At 39.4% G+C, this 23,142-nt stretch overlaps 2 protein-coding genes across 5 annotated transcripts in view; one reads left to right on the forward strand and one right to left on the reverse strand.

The window, feature by feature from the left end:
• Positions 1-6,988, forward strand: part of epn2 (epsin 2) — a 31,398-nt gene extending 24,410 nt beyond the window's left edge. For all 4 annotated transcript variants that reach the window (XM_049475489.1, XM_049475486.1, XM_049475488.1 and 1 more), the window contains exons 6-9: positions 1,568-1,735; positions 2,222-2,308; positions 2,400-2,600; positions 3,508-6,988. In XM_049475489.1, coding sequence (XP_049331446.1) covers positions 1,568-1,735; positions 2,222-2,308; positions 2,400-2,600; positions 3,508-3,830 — 779 coding nt within the window. In that variant the 3' untranslated portion in view covers positions 3,831-6,988. The remainder of the gene's footprint in view (positions 1-1,567; positions 1,736-2,221; positions 2,309-2,399; positions 2,601-3,507) is intronic.
• Positions 6,989-7,728: 740 nt separating this feature from the next.
• b9d1 (B9 protein domain 1) lies at positions 7,729-15,773 on the reverse strand. The gene is made up of 7 exons (XM_022683348.2): positions 15,559-15,773; positions 15,362-15,430; positions 14,703-14,814; positions 13,486-13,582; positions 13,316-13,378; positions 11,759-11,826; positions 7,729-8,030 (listed from the first exon to the last, which is right to left on the reverse strand). The coding sequence occupies exons 1-7, from the start codon at positions 15,619-15,621 to the stop codon at positions 7,885-7,887; spliced, it is 618 nt and encodes a 205-aa protein (XP_022539069.1). The 5' UTR covers positions 15,622-15,773; the 3' UTR covers positions 7,729-7,884.
• Between the last annotated feature and the right edge of the window lie 7,369 nt (positions 15,774-23,142).

Genomic DNA, 23,142 nt, shown 5'->3' on the forward strand with positions numbered 1-23,142 from the left:
ACTGTGACATATGTAGTGATTGTGTCCCATGACTTTTGCCCCTTCCCATCAAAGCTTAAGAACATTGCACCTAGCCAGACACGAGCGAGACAGTGTCTCCCAAAACTTTGGAAATTAAGAAAACACTTAACAACTTTATATATAATTAATGTCATGATATCTTTTTTTGGGTATATATCATCCCAGAAATTATTGAGATACAGTATTATTGTCATTTTAAAACCATTTAAATTCCGATGACTGTGATAATACTATAAAATAACAAAGCAATTATACTATTTTAAATACAAAAGCTTTTTAAATATTCATAGTTTGGAAAATATATATTTTTTCTTCACTTACTCCAGTTTAAAATGTTTGTATGGAGTCACAGTTTTTGATGCATTGGTCATTTATCATGACTGGCTAAAATACCTGTTCACTGTTATAAGTGAACAAACATTCAAATGAACACAATAGACGATATCACGATTATCAAATATTATTGAGGTCATGTCCATTTATTAAACGATAAGTCAATGATGTAATTATTGTGACATATATAATATACCCTTATAGTTATACAGGTGCGAAAACACTCCCATAGACACAACAATACAATCATATATCCTTTTTTTCAGCTCCACTGACCACCATATAGGAGCTTTTTGTAATTCTATAATTACAGACTTTAGTACATCTGTTTCTCTGCATACTTTATTATCCTCCTTTTCCCTATTATTCAATGGTCAGGACCCCACAGGACCACCACACACATTCTTTCTCTTTTCACTCTTACTGCTTTCTTGCTCTGTGCCGTTTCTATACACGTTATTTATCTCTCGTTCTCTCTTTTGTGATGACTGAAAAATGCAGCAGGGCTGGTCGTAGTGCATTCCCGTGATTGCTAAACAAAGACTCTCAGTATGCAGATTTGCAGGTGGAGCACCCGCCTTGCTCGTGAACTGCTCTTCTTTCCGTACAGTGACTACTTTCTAATGGCTTATTAACTACGTCTGCTCTGTTTTAAAGTTACTGACATGTCTTCATATGGCCTGCTTTACACTGTATTACATTGTATTACACATTCCCACCCCCTTCATTTTTTAAAGGATATGTGGAAAATATGACACTACATGATAAGACAGTTATAACAGGCTGGACTGGTTCTTTTTTAGCTCTTGGTTTAGCTTTTCTAACCCCACCCCACCCTTAACAGCAATCTTTTATTTATAATATTCATTCATTGCTTTATATTCACTTATTTATTCTTTCCTTTTCTTTGTATTTCAAATATTTTACCTTAGACCTTAATAATTTTGCTTAGATTAGTCCAGTAAATCTGATTGGGAAATTGGTGGATTACATTCCAGTTAATATTTTCCATGAACTCCCATCATCATTCATCGGAAGAATCTTTCTAGGTCTGAGGTCAAATACACGTTCTATACTTCCGTAATTGTGGAAGCATTACATCATTTAATGGTGGGTGGTGGTCAGGAAATGGCTGGGCAGGATGGTCACTGGACACCTGTACTGTGGGTCAGTGTGAATTGTTATATTTAAGTGTTTATCTCTGTGTATCCAGGTGCTGCCCCTAAGCCAGCAGCTCCTGTGGATCCCTGGGGCCTGCCCACTGCTGCCACCTCCGTCACTCCCATGAAGAGCAGTGACCCCTGGGGGTCAAGCCCTGCTCCTGCAGCTGCTGATCCCTGGGGCTCGGGGCCAGCCACACGCCCCAAAGCCTCTGGACCAGGTGAGCGATACAGCTGATCTGACAAAAAAAATAATATATGAAAAGTGTGTAGACTTGAAATTGTAGCTTTGAACTTAGGAGTGATTTTATTAATGTATAAGTTAAAAACAAGGCTTTAACAAAATGTGGTAACCTAATAAAGAATGGTTATCAACCATTTAAAACAGTAAAAATGATAATTCTTTTTTAAATATATGTAAAATATATTCTTTTACTCAGAATTTATGCCTGCCTTTGCTTTTATACATTTATGAACCAATCAAAAAAGATATATACAAAATATTCAATTCCACTATCACATTTAAATAGTGCCCTAATTGATTTTGTTTTATAATGCAGTGGCTGTCATCTCTCATGTGGTTAATGTTGGGGAACTTATACAGAAGAATTTATGAAAATATATTTTTAATTATGATAAAATGGTCACTGGTGAGATAAACATCTGATCATACACTGTATGAGTAACTGTAGAACTGTCTTCAACAGGCTCATTTGATCTCTTCTCCGCATCAAATGGTACCTCTAAAGAAGATCTGTCTGACTTTGACAGTCTTCGTACTTCAGCGATGACGGGTAAATTTCCCTTTTCTCATATTTTGCATTTCAGGATTGTTCTGATTGCTTAATAGGGTGAATATTAAAGCTTAGCTGGTTTTGTTCACAGGAGATGGCAAAGGAAGTTCATCCCTTCCCTTACAGACCAGCAAGTCTGCTAGCTCCAACCTGTTCGACCTGCAGCCAGGCGGCCCAACCAGAAAAACCCCAGAGTCATTCCTGGGTCCCAATGCTGTCCTGGTAAACCTGGACTCTCTGATCACCAAGCCTCCACAGCCAGCTCCTGTCTCCAATCCCTTCCTTGCTGGAGGTACAGTCTGTTAATTAAACATCTGTATTGGCTGTAAATATCTCACTAACCTTTCGGTACACTGCACAGTGTTTATAGTTTATAGTAGCAGATTATAAACCCATTGGAAATTTTACACTTCCAGATTTAATTTTCCTGATTATTTTATAGCAAATTAAAAAATATCCATAGCATATGAAACACATTTGTTGTTGGCAGCTTAATATTTTTTGCTGATCAACAAATTTTAGAAACCAAAAAACTTTGTGAGGTTGTGGGTAAAAGAAAAAAGGGATCAACATGTTGTGTAAAGACTGGAGGTGAGCAGCACAGTGGAACATGGAGGCTACCAAAAAAAACAAATATCTGAAAAAAGGGTGTAGACTTAATATTGGACTGACTTGAGATTATAGCTTTAAACATGGAAGTGATTTTATTCATTTATAAGTAAAAAAAATGGCATAACCCAATAAAAAAGGATGTCAACTATTTAAAACAATGAAAAGGCTAATTTATTAGTTTCTTATAATTTCCCTCCACCTTAAATAGTGCAGCAGTATGAAACGTGTATTAGTTGTGTAGTGTAGCTGCTGGACAGTTTAAGGTGAAATGATCTCTGTAAAAAACAAAACAAAAAAAAAAACAGCATTTGTGGATTTTGTACGGTGGTAGTATAAACATATCAATTATATAAAGAAAAGCTTCTCATGTTTCGTTTCATGAAAACATGTTTGATATGCTGTGATTGGTCTAAACTGCAATTAGGACAGCAGAAAACAGGGTCTGTGCTCCTCACACTCTATTCAATTCTCTTTGTCGAGTGTGACTGCTTTAGAATGTAAATTCTGGCTAAGATTATTTTATTCTGGTACATTTCTGAAACGCAGGCTCATAGTTTCACTTGTCTCTCTCTACATCTATTCTTTAGGAGCACCTCCTGCCCCTGCTGCTCAAGTCAACCCCTTCCAGGTGAACCAGCCCCAGCCGCCCACCCTCAACCAGATGAGAGTGAGCCCCATGATGGGCGGCATGGACCTGAGAAGCAATGACCCCCTGCCCTTGTCCTCTCTGGCCCCTGCCAGCTTTGGGCCTGTGGGTGGCATGGCCCCCCTCGCTCCCATGGGCCAGGTGATGCCAGCCATGGGTGCACCTGGCTCCCTCTCCATGCCCCAGCCCCTCATGAGTGGAGCTCTGCAGCCTGCAGGTACTGCCGCCCAGGCGGGTGGCACCACTAACCCCTTCCTGTTGTGAGGAACAATACAGGCTGTCATTGCCTGAACACACCCACAGCCCCTCCTTCTCATCTCCCTTTCCGTGGTTTAGACAATATAGTCTGTTGTGTTCCCCAGACCGATGTGCTATTTTGAGACTTTCTGGAGTAGCAGTGGTGTTTACAGTTTTTACATTGGCAGGAGAGCTGCTCTCTCTCCGGCCTGTTTGGAGGTAGGTACCATAGAATGATTGGTATTTTATTTTTCTAAATTTCCTCAAATGGACCGTCAGCGATTGATTACTGTATCTCTAGGTGTGATTTTTCTCAACACTTTTAGTCTGCAGTTGTTTCCAAAAAAAAGACAGCCTCGCATTTAAAGGAGTCCTGATTTGTAACTTCTTTTGATTGCTTATTTTTCTTATCGGGGGCTTAAAAAACCTAAGGGATTCTGCTTTCTTCTCTTCTTATTCTGTTCTTTTTCTAATTTGTAGTCTTTTAAAGCTGTATAATCGCTAAAGCTAACCCTTTTTAATCAATGCAGCCTATCTATATGTTCTACGCAGTGCATATACACTATGTGTATTTACAGTACGCATAAGTAGACACAGGTTTAGAGGACACTATCAGTTTACATGGTAATAATTTTGATGTTCTAAGCAGGGATTTTGCACACGCTCTGATTTTCTTGTGTTGACTGTTGGCTCACCATTAGTCCTTAGCTTGGCAAACAATGATCAACTGTTTGGGAAAGACATGACTTTGTGTACCAGGCAAAAGAAAGAAAGACGCCTGGTGAAGAAAATGTTTGCTAAGGACATGGAGAAAATGTCCTAAAGCAGCATGTCTCAGTGGTTCCAAATCTGTTGCATTGGAGGATGAACTTCATACTGAAGTGGAGAGGTTTGGTTTTTTTTTAACGTGCATGATGGGGAATTGGTTACCATATCATAATATGGCTCTACTTTTCTACAAATGCCTCTGATTTTTTTTTTGTTTGTTTCTCCTTAAAAAAAATCTTCATATCTTTTAGAGATTGTTCTCTTTATCTTCAGTTGGTTGTGTGGGTTGTTTCAGTTCAGTTCAATACAGTTCAGTTCAGTACTGTTGTTATAAAGCTCACTCTTTGCACAGCATCCTTATGATAACTGTTTATCTGACACAGCTAATCAATGCTAATGATTAGTATTTAACTGCCTAGCTTCTGTTGTTTTGAGTTATTTGAGTCATACATGGAGTATCAAACAATCTGAAATATGTGTTCTGTTTCTGTAGTCTTGTTTATTATTTATATGTGCAAACGAAAATGTATGTGTGTGTTAGTTATCACGGAAGGAACAAAGGGAATTGGGAGGAGGAGGATGATGAGTTCAACTGTTTTTCTTCTTTTCATCAGGTTCAAATGCATCTTACTGTTATCAATATTATATTATAGCTAACTAATCACTGTTACCTTATGCGATCAGTTCATATACATCATTTAAAATGATTAAAAATAGCAAAACATTTATCACTCCTCGCCATTAAAGCTAAATGGCGGTTATGCTTCTGACGTGTATGAAATGCATTGATGTTCTAATAGTGTTCGTATGAGGTGGGACATTTAAACGCATTACATATATATGGTTTTATTTTTTTTATATAGGTGGTGGTAGGGCAGGGGTGGATTTCTCGAGTAGGCCGACTCCTTTTTACTTATTTAATTTCCATTTCGGGCTCCGTTTGAGTGTCTTCTATTCTGAGCTGTAATCTTAAAGTACATCGGACGTCGATTTCCATTAAAGCATCGCTGTGTGTAGCAACAAGACGTTCTTGTGGCAGAAGGGGATTTACAGTAATCTAGCCGAAAGATCAGAATCTTAGCTCTCTAATCCTTTAGTCCATATCAGACAGAAGATTGATGCACAAGGTATGATATGTACACATTTATTGTACACAACAGAATCAGATACGTAATACACTGGTCTGTGTAGATATTGCGGAAAGGTTTTTGTTTAAAATTATACTTTAAATATACTTTATTTGACATCACAGATGGATATATCAACAGCCTTTATCGGGAAAGCAGATATCAAGACTTTTTACCTGGGTTTGTCATATATGTCAAGTATGACAATGTAGGTTCAACCCCACAAGCACAAAGATGCAGCTTGCAGTTTTTCTCCTGCCCAAACATAGTTACCAAAGTCAGTGCTTGTGAAATGAAATATATAAAAGAGGTGCTCTTGTTAGGTATAGTTTTATAACTCGAGTATTTAGAAATATAATTTTTTCTTAATTTTTCGTTTGAGCCCAATTGATAGTGCTCTTGGTTTTTAGTTTTTTCTTCCTTAAACCACTGCCAATATCTTTTTTCTTTTTTTTTCTTTTTTTAATGGGATGCGTTTGCGCTGTCCATTCGTTTGTGACCTCTGCTGGAAATGCTGTGCTAGTGCTGCCTTAGTGCAGCTGTGTAGCTGAGCCTGGGTCTTCACTGTCACCAATCTGCTACCAAACTCAGGCATCTGAGGGAAGAACGCTTTTAAATAAAATAAAATAAATGATAAAAAAAAATATATATATAATGAAATTATAATAAAAGTATGGGATGAGCTTGTGATGGATGTGACTGTGAAAGCAGGCAGCGATCCTGTAATGTCCGACTCCTCCTCTGCTGACAAAACGACAGTTTGTCACAATTGATTTTAAATTGTTTAGAAAAAAAAAAACAGTTATGCAAACTACTTTTCCCATTTTTCTTTTGTTTTGTTCTGCTTTTACTGATCTCTACAGTATCTAGCTCAGTTTGTCCCGTCTCATTTTGCTGTTACTGTTTGTGTATCACTCGTTTTCTGTTACTATGTACTCATTAAGCATATGTTGTGGAGGACTAACCTTGTGGACACGCATAAACACCTTTATTTTATTTTATTTTTGGTTTTCATGTTACTGTGTCTGTGTATTTACCAAACTGTCTCATATTACTGGGAGCAGGCTGCTTTTTTATTGATATGTGCTCGACTTGTTGGCATTATAACTGTATAATATAATTTATCATTTGTTCTATTGTAACATATTGTTCTGTACCTTATTTCTGTGTAATGGTTTTGTAGAAAAGTCACATGAGCAAATGTGATGTTTTAATGCCATCTAAATCGCAGCAAGTGATAAAGGACCTGTAGCTGCAATGGTTAAAAATAAACCGTATCACTGACATTTATTATTTTAGTCTGTTAATGCTGTTTAATAAACGCAGAAAGTGACACACACTGGTGTATGATGGCAGACTTGGGGTGTTTTGACATTAACCTTGTTTAGCTGAAATAGGAGAGACAGGATAGTCTTAATCCTTAAGACAATCAAACATTATATTTTCATTCAGTAGAAATTCTCCATCCATTCATTTATTCATTCATTCATATATGCTGTGTATTCCAAGATTAGTCCCAACCACAGCCCAGACCAACAGACCAAGGGCATTTTCATACCTATTCCAGACTGAATTTGGTCTAGAAAGTTTTGGTTTTTTGCTGCAGTTTAAAGGAGAAATCTGGTGTGAAATGGACTTGGGGTTAGTAAACATGATATTAAGTACAAACTTTTGTTGAATAGCTCACCTCCGTACACCCCAGCATTTTGAAATACAGTGATTTTAGCCAATGCTTCCAACAGGCTCTTTTACACACATTCTGCTCTGTGATGTGCACGCACTGGAGGGAAGTTGGATGCTGGTGGTAAGGCAGAATTTGGCACAACACCTGGAAAGTCAACTCCTCAAACTGACAATAGTCCAAATGCACACCCTGCTACAACCCAATCAGTGTCAAATATTGCAGCCAATATAATAAATAGGTGGTGATGACGAAGTAAAAAGTTTATTTTATTTTTATTTTTTATATAAAGATTTTGGTCTCAAATACCCCCCCACATGTGATGAGAATAAGGTGGTACCACAATAAATCTGTTACAAAAGATTTATTACAAATATATAAAATCAGCAGTTTTAAAAGTTCAGCACTTTCTAAAGGTCCTGATATTTTGGTGCTAAGCAACAGTTTTTACTGTCTCTGCACATCAATGAAACATGAAATTAATTAGTCTATTGGCTTACTGCCATCAACTTCTGTAGGGCTGCTCTGTTCCAGCCAGACGAGTAGCCGGCGCCTGCTCTCCTGATGTGGTGTCATAACCCAGTTTCTTCATGTCCTTGGTGATGATGCTGAACTGCAGAGTTACAAAGCCTTGGGAGCGCACCCTAGTAACTGCACACACACACCAACGAGAGAACACACTCAGCATCCCACCAGGAGATACACCACAACACTGAAGATACAGTTCTGAAGTTCATTCTTAATAATAAGAGTGCTTGAATGGTTCTTTGAATGATGCCAGAGAAGGACCGTCTTTGATTCTGTAGAGAACAGTTTTTAAATAGAGATGTGAGCATTTAAAGGTCTCCTTCCACTAAAATCCACTTGTTCTTTGTGAAATACTAAAGGTCTCTGAGTTGTATATGATGCTGCATATTAAACTGTTTCTCAGCCTCCCGTGTCTGCAGTAGCTAGTTAAAAAAGAAAGCTAGAAATACGAGTTGATCAGAGAGACATTAGGGTGTCTTTGTCAACCAGTGAGTTTAGCTGGAAAAAACGTTATACATGGCATTAATTCATAATAGAGACCACAACTAGACTGAATAAAAAAAGCAATGGAATGAGACCTTTAAAGATTTCTCACATGAACACAGATCTATTACATTCATAATTCTTTATGAAACAAAAAACGCTTCTTCTATAGAAAACCATTTCTGCAATTGAGATGTATAGTGAATGCCAAAAGTGATGGGATATCAGTCTTTAAATTGATTATGAAATGTTATGTCTGAGATCAGTTTGGGAAATCCCACAACTGTAGAAGCTATAAAGATGGCAGCGTAAAATACTCGGGAGTGGTCTTCAGGTGAATAGAACATTTGCATTTCCAAAGATTTAACACTTAACATTCTTTGATGCATAATACACTGCTCAAAAAAATAAAGGGAACACTCAAATAACACAATATAACTCCAAGTAAATCAAACTTCTGTGAAATTAAACTGTCCACTTAGGAAGCAACACTGATTGACAATCAATTTCACCTGCTGTTGTGCAAATGGAATAGACAACAGGTGGAAATTATTGGCAATTAGCAAGACACACTCAATAAAGGAGTGGTTCTGCAGGTGGGGACCTTAGACCACTTCTCAGAACCTATGCTGTCTGGCTGATGTTTTGGTCAGTTTTGAATGTTGGTGGTGCTTTCACACTCGTGGTAGCATGAGACGGACTCTACAACCCACACAAGTGGCTCAGGTAGTGCAGCTCATCCAGGATGGCACATCAATGCGAGCTGTGGCAAGAAGGTTTGCTGTGTCTGTCAGCGTAGTGTCCAGAGGCTGGAGGCGCTACCAGGGGACAGGCCAGTACACCAGGAGACGTGGAGGAGGCCGTAGGAGGGCAACAACCCAGCAGCAGGACCGCTACCTCCGCCTTTGTGCAAGAAGGAACAGGAGGAGCACTGCCAGAGCCCTGCAAAATGACCTCCAGCAGGCCACAAATGTGCATGTGTCTGCACAAACGGTTAGAAACAGACTCCATGAGGATGGTATGAGGGCCCGACGTCCACAGATGGGGGTTGTGCTCACAGCCCAACACCGTGCAGGACGCTTGGCATTTGCCAGAGAACACCAGGATTGGCAAATTCGCCACTGGCGCCTTGTGCTCTTCACAGATGAAAGCAGGTTCACACTGAGCACATGACAGACGTGACAGAGTCTGGAGACGCCGTGGAGAGCGGTCTGCTGCCTGCAACATCCTTCAGCATGACCGGTTTGGCAGTGGGTCAGTAATGGTGTGGGGTGGCATTTCTTTGGAGGGCTGCACGGGCTGCATGTGCTCACCAGAGGTAGCCTGACTGCCATTAGGTACCGAGATGAGATCCTCAGACCCCTTGTGAGACCATATGCTGGTGCGGTTGGCCCTGGGTTCCTCCTAATGCAGGACAATGCTAGACCTCATGTGGCTGGAGTGTGTCAGCAGTTCCTGCAAGATGAAGGCATTGAAGCTATGGACTGGCCCGCCCGTTCCCCAGACCTGAATCCGATTGAGCACATCTGGGACATCATGTCTCGCTCCATCCACCAACGTCACGTTGCACCACAGACTGTCCAGGAGTTGGCGGATGCTTTAGTCCAGGTCTGGGAGGAGATCCCTCAGGAGACCATCCGCCACCTCATCAGGAGCATGCCCAGGCGTTGTAGGGAGGTCATACAGGCACGTGAAGGCCACACACAATACTGAGCCTCATTTTGACTTGTTTTAAGGACATTACATTAAAGTTGGATCAGCCTGTAGTGTGTTTTTTCACTTTAATTTTGTGTGTGGCTCCAAATCCAGGCCTCCATTGGTTAATAAATTTGATTTCCATTGATGATTTTTGTGTGATTTTGTTGTCAGCACATTCAACTTTGTACAGAACAAAGTATTCAATGAGAATATTTCATTCATTCAGATCTAGGATGTGTTATTTGAGTGTTCCCTTTATTTTTTTGAGCAGTGTATTATGCATGTGGACAACACAGTGGGTGGTAATGATCATTACCGGCAGCTTCTATCTGGAATGCTTTGCCAAACATTCACACAAAGCAATCCAGACTGTTCTCATACAGAGTTCCCCAATGGTGGAACAAACTACCTTCCACTACCAGATCAGGAGAATCTCTCACTATCTTTAAGAAACTCCTGAAGACAGAGCTCTTCAAAGAGCCTTTACTCTCCTAATACCTCTAACTAACTACCTTCTACTACCAGATCAGGAGAATCTCTCACTATCTTTAAGAAACTTTAAGAGCACTTACTTTCCAAACACCTCTAACTAACTAACTACTTCTTACCTCATTTCCTTTTTCCCCTCCTCTAAAAAATGTTTTTATGTATTTTTTTTTTTTTTACCTCTATTACTCTATGTAGTGGGTATCGTCACTGATTTCCCAGTTCGATTCAATTCCGGTTCAGTTTAAATTTGTTTTTTTAAATAGTTTAAATATGAGTTTAGTTTAGTTTAAATATGAAATGTTGTAATTATACAAGGAACTTCCATTATTAAAATATTAGTGTTTTTATTATAAAGACCTAACACAACATTTACGAGCAGTGGAGTGACATGTGCCCATTTTGGCTGGTTGAAGGCCAGGTGCACTGCTGCTTTTTGGATCATAAGAAGTGTTTTTTTACGACACCGGCCAGGAGGCCTGTTAGTATAGCATTGCAATAGTCGAGGCATGAGATGACCACTGCTTGTACCAGGAGCTGGGTGGCCTACTGTGTTAGAAGTTATTGTAACTGAGGCAACATGGTGTGTGGAGCAGAGCTGGTCATCAACCATAACACCCACATTCCTATAGCAACCTTTTTAGCGAAGAGAGAGAGTCGATAGTTATAGTGAAGTTGTTTTGAATGGATTGTTTTGCTGGTATAACCAGAAGTTCATTCTTGGATAGGTCGTTGAAGTTGAAGGTGGTGTTCCTTCATCAATGCGGATATGTGCAAGAGTGTGTGTGTGTGTGACTAGCCTTTTAGATTGCTAAAGAATCACCACTTGATATGAAGGCCATTTACCCATTCTTTACAGAACCAAAAGTGCTTCTCCTAAGGCAGTGTGTCCAGTCTTATCCGCAGAGGGCAGGTGTGTCTGCAGGTTTTCATTCTAAACAATAAGCAGCACAACTTTATCTACTAGTTTAATCAGTTGGTCAGTCTTCAAACAACTGATGACGTCACTCTGCTTGGCTGGAATAAAAACCTGCAGCCAAGCCGGCCCAGTGTGGAAAAGACTGGACACCTGTGCTCTACAGCATCACTCAAAGAACCTTCTGAAGCTTCCTGTAAGCACTTTAAGAGTGTATGTTATACAAATTGAGTCCAAAAAACAAAAATGCAGCTTAGCTGTGCCTTACCTTCTCTTCCCTCTCCTTGGGCAACAACCTTGGGATCTGTGTATTCTGGACGTCTGCCCATCAACCAGCTGCGAACAACAAACAATAGTTACAGATACACCATCAAACATACCTGTTTTTACCTGCATGAAATGTACTAGAAATGGCTGATTGTTAAAAGAAGATTCTCCACTGTCACATAAATAAAAAAATCTAGGCTAAACCCTCCTGTCATATTGCAGATCAGATTTTTTTTAAACAATGTTTAATTAAAAACTAGTAAAACAAATGTCTAGATTTTGCCAATGTACAGATAAATACAGTCTTGAACAAAGTCTGTTAATGGTTTGATTTAATTCAATTAAAATGCATTAAGTGAAATACTACATTTATAAAGAAAAATATTTTTAACCATATTAAGGTAGTTAAATGTGCACTGGCCAGCTTGACCTGTAAATATATTACTGCTGTTCCTTATTGTTAAACATAACAGGAAGGTTAAAGCAGTATACATTATTAATATTATGTCTGCATTGACATTTCTTACTCTGGGGCTCCCTCTACAGTTGTAAAATGTAGATACAAGCAGTGGAGCATCAACATGACTCTGAAACTGCTATTTTAATGTAAAAAGTATTTATAGTGTTGCTTTCTCATTTCTAGGACCCAACACAATATTTATAGCTATTTTTTTTTTATTTCTTTTGGAACTTTCCCACTGGACCTTCTGCCTCAGCTTCTTTGTTCAGAAGATGCTGAAAAATAATTTCTGGTAGCGATGATGTGAAAGAGGACCATATGTACAGTGATTTAAACTACACTGACTTTTATAGTATTTTACAGACTATAATGCACACAGGATTATATGGCACACTGTGAAAAAAAAAAATCAATTTTCTGGTCTATTTTTATACATAAGGCGCTCTGGATTATAAGGCACATTCTAGGAGACACTAGTAAGGAACAAGGGTGTGGCCATGTTGTTAATCTACACATATTTCTCTCCTGAAAACTGTTTATTTAGGTAGGTAAAGCGCTTCCATTTATTTACTGTAAGCTTACATTTCCAATATTTTCAACAGCGCAGTCAGAAGCAGAGCTAGCCATGGTTAGCAGCTGTGCTAGCAACAGTTAGCAGCGTTAAGCGCTAATAAATGCCACCCAATAGCACTACACTGAGAAACCCTGAGTGATCCAGTAAGCCAGGGTGCTATTAGCTAACAGTTTGTCCCACGTAGCTTGTTTTAACACGGTAAACATTCTCATATACACACTTTTGAACGGCAAAAGGGCTAGTGCTGCAGTTAGCTGCTAATGCTAATACTGCTTCAGACTCTGTGCTGAAGAAACTTCACTGAAAATCTGTTAAAACGCTGCACTTCAGTGGAGTGGCTTTACTGTTCCTTACAAACTGAATTTATACATAAGATGCACCGAATTTTGGGGAAAATTAAAGAATTTAAAGTGCACCTTGTATTGCAAAAAACATGATAGTTTAATTCATGGTAGTTTAGATGGTGTTTAATTTATGTCTAGAGTTCATGTAAATCGTAATCAGACTGTTGGTTGCTTTACTACCTTGTGAATTTCTGCAGTCTAGACGTGGATTCAGGAACAAACATTGGAATGGTCCGTGTGTGTCTGCAGGAAGAGTTTATTAATATGTGAATTAAACAGAACAGACATAAAGCAAACAGATGAAACTCCTCTATTCATGCATTACGTTCCAATATGAACATCCCACTTACTTTCCTGGGGTAAAGGGAATGTGTACTGCTCCATAACCTCTGACAACATCATTGCCAAACGTGTCCGGTCCATAGACACTAACCACAATCTGAGGCCCTATAAAATCAACACAGTTACAATGGAGCTCAGTCGCATGTATTACAAGAGCATGCAAGAGACATTGTGCAACTAAAATAACAAAAATTCTTGTTTTTCAATATACAGAATAAATGGAAATTGAAAATTTGTCAAAACGGAAGGTCACCATAGGACCACCACAGAGCAGGTATCATTTGGGTGGTGGGTCATGGTGGTGGTGTATGAGGTTGTTGTATGTTGTGCTGGTATGGGTGAATCAGATACAGCAGTGCTGCTGGAGTTTTTAAACACTGTGTTCACTCACTGTCCTTCTATTCAGTAATAAAACTCTTGCGCCAGGACTGCAATTGAAAAAACAGGAGGACGATTGGGTTTTTAGGCCTTCTCGGTCACGTGATATCACGTTCAGTAGCTCCTCCATTTCCACTCGCTGCTGTCCTTATGGGGATCTTCATTTTCTCCTTTTTGGGGGTCCTCTGTGATTTTATTCCCGACTGGAACGACCATGTGTTTTTCTCAGACGTCCTCTGAGAAAATTACAGGCTGAATTACCTGCTGTTTTTCACTAATTTTAGTTCCATTTGGACGCACATCTCCGAGTTTCGTCTCCTCGCGTTTAATAAAATAGCTATTTGTCCACTGCCAAGCACCCATGATTACACTTTGGCCACGTGTTTCCATGGAGAACCAAGTAAACACCACAGCAAGTGGACATGGAGGAGCTACTGAACGCAATATCATGTGACCTAGAAAGCCAAAAACTCACTGGTCTTCCTTTTTTCAATTGCAGCCCAGATGCAAGACCTCTGTGGTGGTCCTGTGGAAGGAATACAGTAATTGTATAACTATAAGGTGCTCTATATGATCAGTGGAGCTGATAAATATATATAAACATATACGTGGGTCCAATTACATAATGAGACGAACTGGGAAATGGAAGAACTATGTAAAAAATTATCCAAGTGGATCTACACTTCAATAACATCTTGACTGCTTTATTTCAAATCCAGGTTGTGCACAGAAGCAAAGGTATATTCCAACTATACTTGGAAACCTTTTTCATTTCTAAAGTTCAACATATAACAAATAAACACTTCAAATTGTATCCTTATATTTAGTAACACATAGAAATACATACATCCAAACGGGTTGGTGCTTTTGAAAGTGATGTCGAGAGGAAAGTTCCACACCAGACTCTGAGTGGAACCTCTGCCCTTCGATGTTATCTGAGATATTCCCTCCTCTAAGCCCTGCAATAAGGTAAAGGTATTTAATTATTTCATCAATAAATAAATTAATATAAAGACAAGCATATAGAAACAAAGATTCCAGCTCAAGACCAGCTTTTGCTGGTAGCTGATTTGGCATAGTCTGAGCTGGCCTTTGATGCTCAAACAGCTCTTGACCTGCACAGTGTATGCTGCATTGGTAGTGTACATTAACATTAGCTAAATATTCAACATGAATATAGCTAACATTCTGGATTTAAGAAAGGAGAGGGGAAATAATAAAACGGAGCCCTTGGTGACATCATGTAAAAAAGACGTGGCCACAACTTATTAAGGCGTGGGAATGAGATCCTAATCCGTGGCTACGAAGCTAAAATGTGGTACGTGTTAATTAAATAGCCACAACTTAAATTAACTTAATTATCTTACTCCCACGCAGTTGTGGCCAATCATTAGGATCTCATTCCCACGCCTTAACAAGTCGTTCATTTGTTTTCAACATGATGTCACCTTAGGGGCTGCGTGATAAAAAGAAAAGCACAGAGTGATAAATCTGGATTTTACTTACTGAAGTTGGAGCCCAGTCGTGTCCGTAAACAAAACAGTATTTACAGTATAAATCATCGTATTCTGGAAACTAGAAATAAATGAAGAGATTAAAACATAAACAGCAGCAGCTTTAGTTACTTTATTACCTTTATTTAACTGAGTTTAATCACTAGATAATCACTATTTATAGATCCGTTATTTTCAGTTCAGATTTACCTGCGCGCCCTCGATCTGCCCGCTGATCATCAGCAGGAACACGGAGGGGTTTGGGGAGGTCATGTTCAGATCATTAATAAAACAGTAAATATTAATATATCCCTAGTTTCATTAAATTAACTGATCCTCTCTCCTCCGCTGTTTACATAACTACAGAAATGGCTGCTGGTTGCTAACGCCGCTCCAGCCGCTAAGTAGCGACGGCTTTACTACTGGGGCCTGTGAGGTCCAATCTAGATGAAACGCGATTTGATTTATGCATCTGTCCTGCCACTAGATGGAGATATTTGACAACAAAATTACAGTAACATAATTTATGCTGATCCTATTTTAACCCTTTGATGCGCAACATGTATTAATATATAGTAAAATATAATATAATAATATTATATAATAATATTACACTATATAATATAATAATTTTCTATATTTTAACAATAAATTAGTTTAGTAATTCAGTGTTGAATGTATTTCTCAATTAACTTGTTTTTGATCTTCATACATCCTTGTTTTATTTTTACCTTTCTTATTTAAAAAAAAAACCTCACTTGGAGATGCTCAAAAAGACACTTGGAGATGCCCAAAACAACATTTAGAGATGCCCAAAAAGACACTTGGAGATGCCCAAAGTGACATTTAGAGATGCCCAAAGAGACACTTGGAGATCCCCAAAGAGACACTTGGATATGCCCAAAAAGACACTTGGAGATGCCCAAAGGGACACTTGGAGATGCCCAAAAGAAAACTTGGAGATGCCCAAAAGGACACTTGGAGATGCTCAAATGGACACTTGGAGATGCCCAAAGGGACACTTGGAGATGCCCAAAGGAAACTTGGAGATGCCCAAAGGGACACTTGGAGATGCCCAAAAAGACGCTTGGAGATGCCCAAAAAGACACTTGGAGATGCCCAAAAAGACACTTGGAGATGCCCAAAGGGACACTTGGAGATGCCCAAAAAGACGCTTGGAGATGCCCAAAAGACACTTGGAGATGCCCAAAAAGACACTTGGAGATGCCCAAAAAGACACTTGGAGATGCCCAAAGGGACACTTGGAGATGCCCAAAAAGACGCTTGGAGATGCCCAAAAGACACTTGGAGATGCCCAAAGGGACACTTGGAGATGCCCAAAAGAAAACTTGGAGATGCCCAAAAGGACACTTGGAGATGCCCAAAGGGACACTTGGAGATGCCCAAAAGAAAACTTGGAGATGCCCAAAGGAAACTTGGAGATGCCCAAAGGGACACTTGGAGATGCCCAAAAAGACGCTTGGAGATGCCCAAAAGACACTTGGAGATGCCCAAAAAGACGCTTGGAGATGCCCAAAAGACACTTGGAGATGCCCAAAGGGACACTTGGAGATGCCCAAAAGAAAACTTGGAGATGCCCAAAAGGACACTTGGAGATGCTCAAATGGACACTTGGAGATGCCCAAAGGGACACTTGGAGATGCCCAAAGGAAACTTGGAGATGCCCAAAGGGACACTTGGAGATGCCCAAAAAGACGCTTGGAGATGCCCAAAAGACACTTGGAGATGCCCAAAAGACGCTTGGAGATGCCCAAAAGACACTTGGAGATGCCCAAAGGGACACTTGGAGATGCCCAAAAAGACGCTTGGAGATGCCCAAAAGACGCTTGGAGATGCCCAAAAGACACTTGGAGATGCCCAAAGGGACACTTGGAGATGCCCAAAACAACACTTGGATATGCACAAAGGAAACTTGGAAATGGCCAAAAGGACAGATGCGTAAAAAGACACTCGGACACTTGGAGATGCCAAAATGTCTGTTGGAGATACTCAAAAAGACATTCAGAGATGCCAAAAGGACACTTGGAGATGCCCAAAAAGACACTTGGAGATGCCCAAAAAAACACTTGGAGATGCCCAAAAAAAACACTTGGAGATCCCCAAACAGACACTTGGAGATGCCCAAAGGGACACTTGGAGATGTCCAAAAGGACATTTGTAGATATCTAAAAAGACTTTTGGAAATGCCCAAATTACTCTTGGAGATGCCCAAAGGGACACTTGGAGATGCCCAAAGGGACACTTGGAGATGCCCAAAAGGACACTTGGAGATGCCCAAAAGTACATTTGGAGATGCCCAAAAAGACACTGAGAGATGTCCAACATGACACTTGGAAATGTCCAAAGGGACACATGGAGACGCCCAAAGGGACACTCGAAGATGCCCAAAGGGACACTTGGAGATCCCCAAAAGGACACTTGGAAATGCCCAAAACAACACTTGGAGATGCCAAAAGTGACACTTGGAGCTGTTCAACACTTGAAGGAAAGAAGGAGGAAGATGGGGAGGAGTTGAGTGTGAAGTTGTTCGACATCCAGGTAGAGAGGAAGTGAGGGTTTATAGAGGGTGGAGAGTGGGAGGAGTAAGGGTGTGGGTCAATCTCCTAAAATTAATTTATATTCATAACTCCACTTATGAAATCTTACAACAATTTGAATGCCTTGTTGTTGGTGATCTGGCAAAAAGAAGATATGAGGATGTCAATAAGCTCGGTGATTCCACAATAATAGTGGAGAGTGGCTTATCTCATACCTAGAGATAAACAACATCAAAAACATATTTCTTTGCCTGTTCACTCTCTGTATCGATCACCCACTGCACAGGCTTCTTTAAAAGCTGCTTTTCTCTGTCTGCCAGACAAACAGAGCATGTGCTGCTTCAAAACCTGAGTAAAAGAGAAACAGAGACAGAGGCAGGTTCAGAGAGACAGTGTTTATGTTACCGTGCTGCAAAAATCAATAATTTTTGAGTCTTGGGTTTATGTGTTACCTAAACACTGTACCAGCACCCAACTACAGTCTATACTCTTATTTGGGTGGAATATTTGGGAGGAAACCCTTAAGGTAATTTAAGCCTTTTAGAAAGGCTTTCTCTAAAAACCTTTTCTTGAAGGTTCCTCAAAGCACCTTAAGGGGGTTCCTCCACACTTCCAAATGGAAGAACCCCAAAAAGTATCTCAAAGATCTTATAATTTTAACAGTGTACAGTAAGCGAACCAGGCTTGATCGTCACTGTGTGGCTCAAGCGCGTCCCAGTTTGAGCTCTCCTCGTCTTTCGCCAACCGTCCCTCTCTGGGACCAGCTTCTTTGACTCTCAGCCACTATTTATAGCAACAGACTTGTCTGCACTACTTAAAAGTCCTCTGCGGAACCTCCATCTACCTTTTTTTAGATACAGGATAAAGGCAGCGAGAGTCATTTCTGTGGGGTGGGATTTTTTTCTCACCTCTTTCCTCATCAGAGTGGCTTTGAAGTGCAGTTCATTACTCCTTCCCCCTCCTCTCAAACCTGTGGGGGAGATTCATGTAAGACGTGGTCAGAAGTTGTAGAGTGCCCAGAAATGACCTGATGATAATGGGGTCTGCAGACCTACTTCCATACCCCAAATCTCAACACCATTAGAGAGCCAGATCCATTTAATTTGACATTTCTAACCAGCTGACATTTTCCAGTGTCACCAAAACATCCACCAACTGTCCACACACTGCATCAAATGTCAAGGAAATGCCATGTGCCCAGAGGCTGTTTTGAGGAGGGTATGGCTGGGACGTCCTATGTTTCACCAGATCCCCAGCTCTGTTACACCAGACCACAGACGCCTGTACTAATTAGCATTAATGTGGAAATGATGAGGGCATTTCTAAGAGAGAAACATCTATTCACCCATAGATATACTCCCTTACTCATCCCAAAAGTATTGAATGGAGCACCATCATTCCACAGAACAAATACCTATACCTGTCATTAGGCACAATGCCTATAGTAGGTGTATATTTATCTGCACCAGAGCTCAGCTGAATGCATTGATTAAAAGGGTGGTGTCAGCAAATAAAAGTGTCGATTGGTCGATATTCTTTAACTGATGCATTCTAGCTGAGTACTAAGACTTTCCCTGGTGATTTGTTCTGTATCGCTGTCCTGCTGAGTTGCTCTGTTTATTTACATCTTAGAGTAAGTGCAGACAGAAATGATCCTGATGATGATCTTTAAGGATATAGATGAAAGCATTAGTCATGTGTTTGTTTTTCTGATGTTTATGGACAAATCAGTTTCCATACTCTGTATGAAGTGGCTGTAGACTGGCTAACGTCCTGAAGACTCAATTCACAACCCTGAAGCGCTCTAAGTAGCTGTTTGACCTTCAGATGCCAGACGTTTTTGTGGTCAAATCTCATTTGGGCCTTTATCCCAATGCACTGGATGTACAATTGCCATCGATTTACGGCCCCTCTCCCGTCTCCAATCATGTTTAAAAGTGCAGTTTATTATAAAAGCTTATCTTTAATATTGCTTCTCCATTAGCTAGAGTGCAGCTACGTGACAGTGTAATGGCCTATGTCAGACACAGATGAGTGGGTCAGAGTGGATCTGCATGCGTCAAATTACAGATAAAGGATGTAGGTGTTCCACTCCAACCACTCCTTAATTATGTATGCATGGGGAAGTGGCTCTGCATTTGATGCTTTTAGGAACCTTTCCTTTAATAAATAATGAGAGAAATCATTTTCCCCCCAAAACATAGGTGGGTCTTTGTGGTCGTGTATCGAACATTACTGGAAATTATGTCACTGATTTCCTCAAGCAGACCACAGAAACCAGTGGAGGTGCTGGTGAAAGTGGTGGACCCCAGGGAAAGTGTGTGGAGGTTCTCACTAGCTCTGCCGGTTTCATCAGACTCATTTATGGGCTGTATGAAGCCCAGCGCTACTGGACTTATTAAATTTGGGCCAATTTACAGGTTTGCCCACCATTAACTCTCTCAGAGTAATGGTGCAACCTGAGGACACGCCGTGGTCTCAGATGCTATTTAGTTTCATTAGCAATGACATTTCCTGCCATGGCTGAGGTTGTAGGAAATGGAGACAAAATTCCATTAATTATGTGCCAACCATGTTTTTCTGGCTCATCTCAGCTTCCAAGGTAGACGTCTCACAAAGTGAATATCTGTGAAGGCCCTTTATTCTGACTGGTTGCCATAAAGACATTATAAACAATATTTATTTGCGTGTGTAAGATTGCAGAAACAACCTATCAAATGGACACTATTTATTTAAGATTAATATTATGTTGTTTTACAAACATTAGGCACTTGAATATAAATATTATAAATATAAATACAGTACAAAATGTTTTTTTCACAAGCTTAAGCCAAGATTTTTCTCTGTAAACAAATGAGTAAAATTCACTTAATTTTCAGTATTTATAAGTAGTACTTATACACAAACTATGAGTTTCAGTCATGTTTTAATGTCAAGTTTAACAAAACTGACAATAACAAGAAAAGCAATATTTATCTTATTCACCCTAAATTACTGTTGTTATGCATATACATCTCTGTCAAATACAGTTTAAACTACAAACAATATGCAAGAAAATTGAAAAATAATGGGAGTTTCCTGGCAGGAATGGTGCCAGAAAGTGTTTGTTAAAAAGCGGTAAGTTTCTGTTTTATACAGTTTTTTTAACCATGTCCTGTAAACTAGAAAATGCAGTGTTTTTTGCAAAAATAAGCAGTTATTTAGTGACAAAAAATGTTTTGTTATATCTGTTTATTGGAATTTTCGTGAAGTTATTTGCCTGATAATTTGAGACGGTTGATCACAAGCCATCAAACCAAGCTGAACTGCTTAAATTTTTGCACCAGAAGTGGCATAAAGTTATTCAAAAGCAGTGTGTATAACTGGTGAAGGAGAACATTCCAACTATGAAAACTATGTTTAAAAATCATTGCTATTGCACCAAATATTGATTTCTGAACTATTAAAGCTTTATGAATATGAACTTTTTTTCTTTGCATTATTTGAGGTCTGAAAGCTCTGCATCTTTTTTGTTATGTCAGACATTTCTCATTTTCTGCAAATAAATGCTTTAAATGACAAAATTTTTGTTTGGAATTTGGGAGAAATGTCTGTGGTTTATAGAATAAAACAACAATGTTCATTATACCTATAAATGGCTAAATCAGAGAAACTGATTCAGAAACTGGAGTGGTCTCTTAGTTTTTTTCCAGAGTTGTATTAGCTTGTGTTTCACCTACAAGTTACCACCTCACAACTTACACAGGTGTGGGCATTCCCAAGCCACCCCAACACTACATGATCAGTTTAGATACTATGCTTTTAATCACTTTTGCAATATCAGTAGAAGAAAGAAGCCTTTTGATTTTTTTTTTATCTTGTCAGATCTAGGATTCTCAGCAGGCATAATAAATGTGGTGGAGTCGTGTGATCCAACAGATCATCTAGCTTTAATGACCCTATCCAGCAGTGATGGAGCAGCCATCCTGAATATACTGACCCACATTTATAGTAAGACCTGTGCTTCTGCTACAGTATATCAGCCAAAAATCACAGCAGCTGAGTTATGGAGTTACAGTCATTTGTTAGAAATGTGATTATAAATGTTGTTGTTTTCAGTCTGTATGAGTTGAATTTCCATTTCCATTTTCATATCTTACCAAATGCTCTTATTCAAGTGAATTACATTTGTTTAATGTTTCACTGGTATGAGAATGTAGTATAAGGATCTTGCCCAAGGGCCCTAATTAGTGTATAAAACAGAGTTTTGCCCGAGCATTTAACCCTAGACTATTAGATGAAGTGTAGTTTTGCTACCCCCTGCCCGATCCCACGCTAAATCAGAAAGTTCAGGATTAAATCTAAGTTTTAGGCCCAATTTCCCATACAGGGATTTTGTTAGTCTTGCACAATACATCATTTTGAACTTTGACATTAAACTTTCAATTAACAGCTGTGCTGAACTTGTCAAGAGTTAATTACAAGTTGTAAAGTTGTGAATAGAGGTTGATATACAGTGAATAGCTCTATTTGAGTGATGTTGTAATACATATTATGGCAATAACTACTCAACTAAGTAAAGAAAAAATACGTCAGTCAATCTGTAAAATGATAAAACTGGCTCTCATCAGGACTTCCACAAAAAGGAAGGTCAAGAGTTACCTCTGTTGCACAGGATAAGTTAATCAGAGTTCCCAGCACCTCAGATAAGAACCCATCAATGCTTCACAGTAGAATATTTTAGTTTCTTTGACACTTTTACGTTGCTAAATTATTACTTATGTGTTATTTCATTGTGTGCATGACTTTAGTATTAATTTATAATGTAGGAAAAAACTTGAATGAGAAGTAGGTAGTCAGACCTATTCCTATTTTATTGGACTACAAGCAGAGAGATTTGACTGGATTTGACTCTGAATGGCTGGTTATGTACATTAGTAAATGCTGATAGACAGCCTGAAGATAAACTGTATTAGATATTAAATGTATATAGCGCTGCATTCACTAAAACAAGCAAGGCCAGTTCCAGAGAAGTGCATCATATCAGAAGTGGTAGGCAGAATCCCATAGGCCATAAAATATATATTTTTCAGGAGCTGTGGTGCCTGCTCTGAGTACGGCCTGTCTGCTTTGAAGCCTGGATGCTGGGAGATGGAAAGAAAAGCTCTGGTGCTTTGAAAAGACTGCAGTGGCCATGCTGAAGAGTTCTTATTTCTTACAGGAAGCTGTCCTCTGCTCACAGCCAGTGTTTTATTTT

The sequence above is a fragment of the Astyanax mexicanus genome, chromosome 3 (genome assembly GCF_023375975.1).
Source record: "Astyanax mexicanus isolate ESR-SI-001 chromosome 3, AstMex3_surface, whole genome shotgun sequence".
Lineage (NCBI taxonomy): Eukaryota > Metazoa > Chordata > Actinopteri > Characiformes > Acestrorhamphidae > Astyanax > Astyanax mexicanus.

Bases quoted from the DNA above. Each gene is read 5' to 3' on its own strand.
- b9d1 (XM_022683348.2), bottom strand. From the start codon at position 15,621: ATGACCTCCCCAAACCCCTCCGTGTTCCTGCTGATGATCAGCGGGCAG. The intron at 15,431-15,558 runs GTAAATCTGAAC...ATTTATTTCTAG, and splicing joins GGCAGATCGAGGGCGCGCAG to TTTCCAGAATACGATGATTT. The intron at 8,031-11,758 runs GTAAGGCACAGC...GTGTGTGTGCAG, and splicing joins CCAAGGAGAGGGAAGAGAAG to TTACTAGGGTGCGCTCCCAA.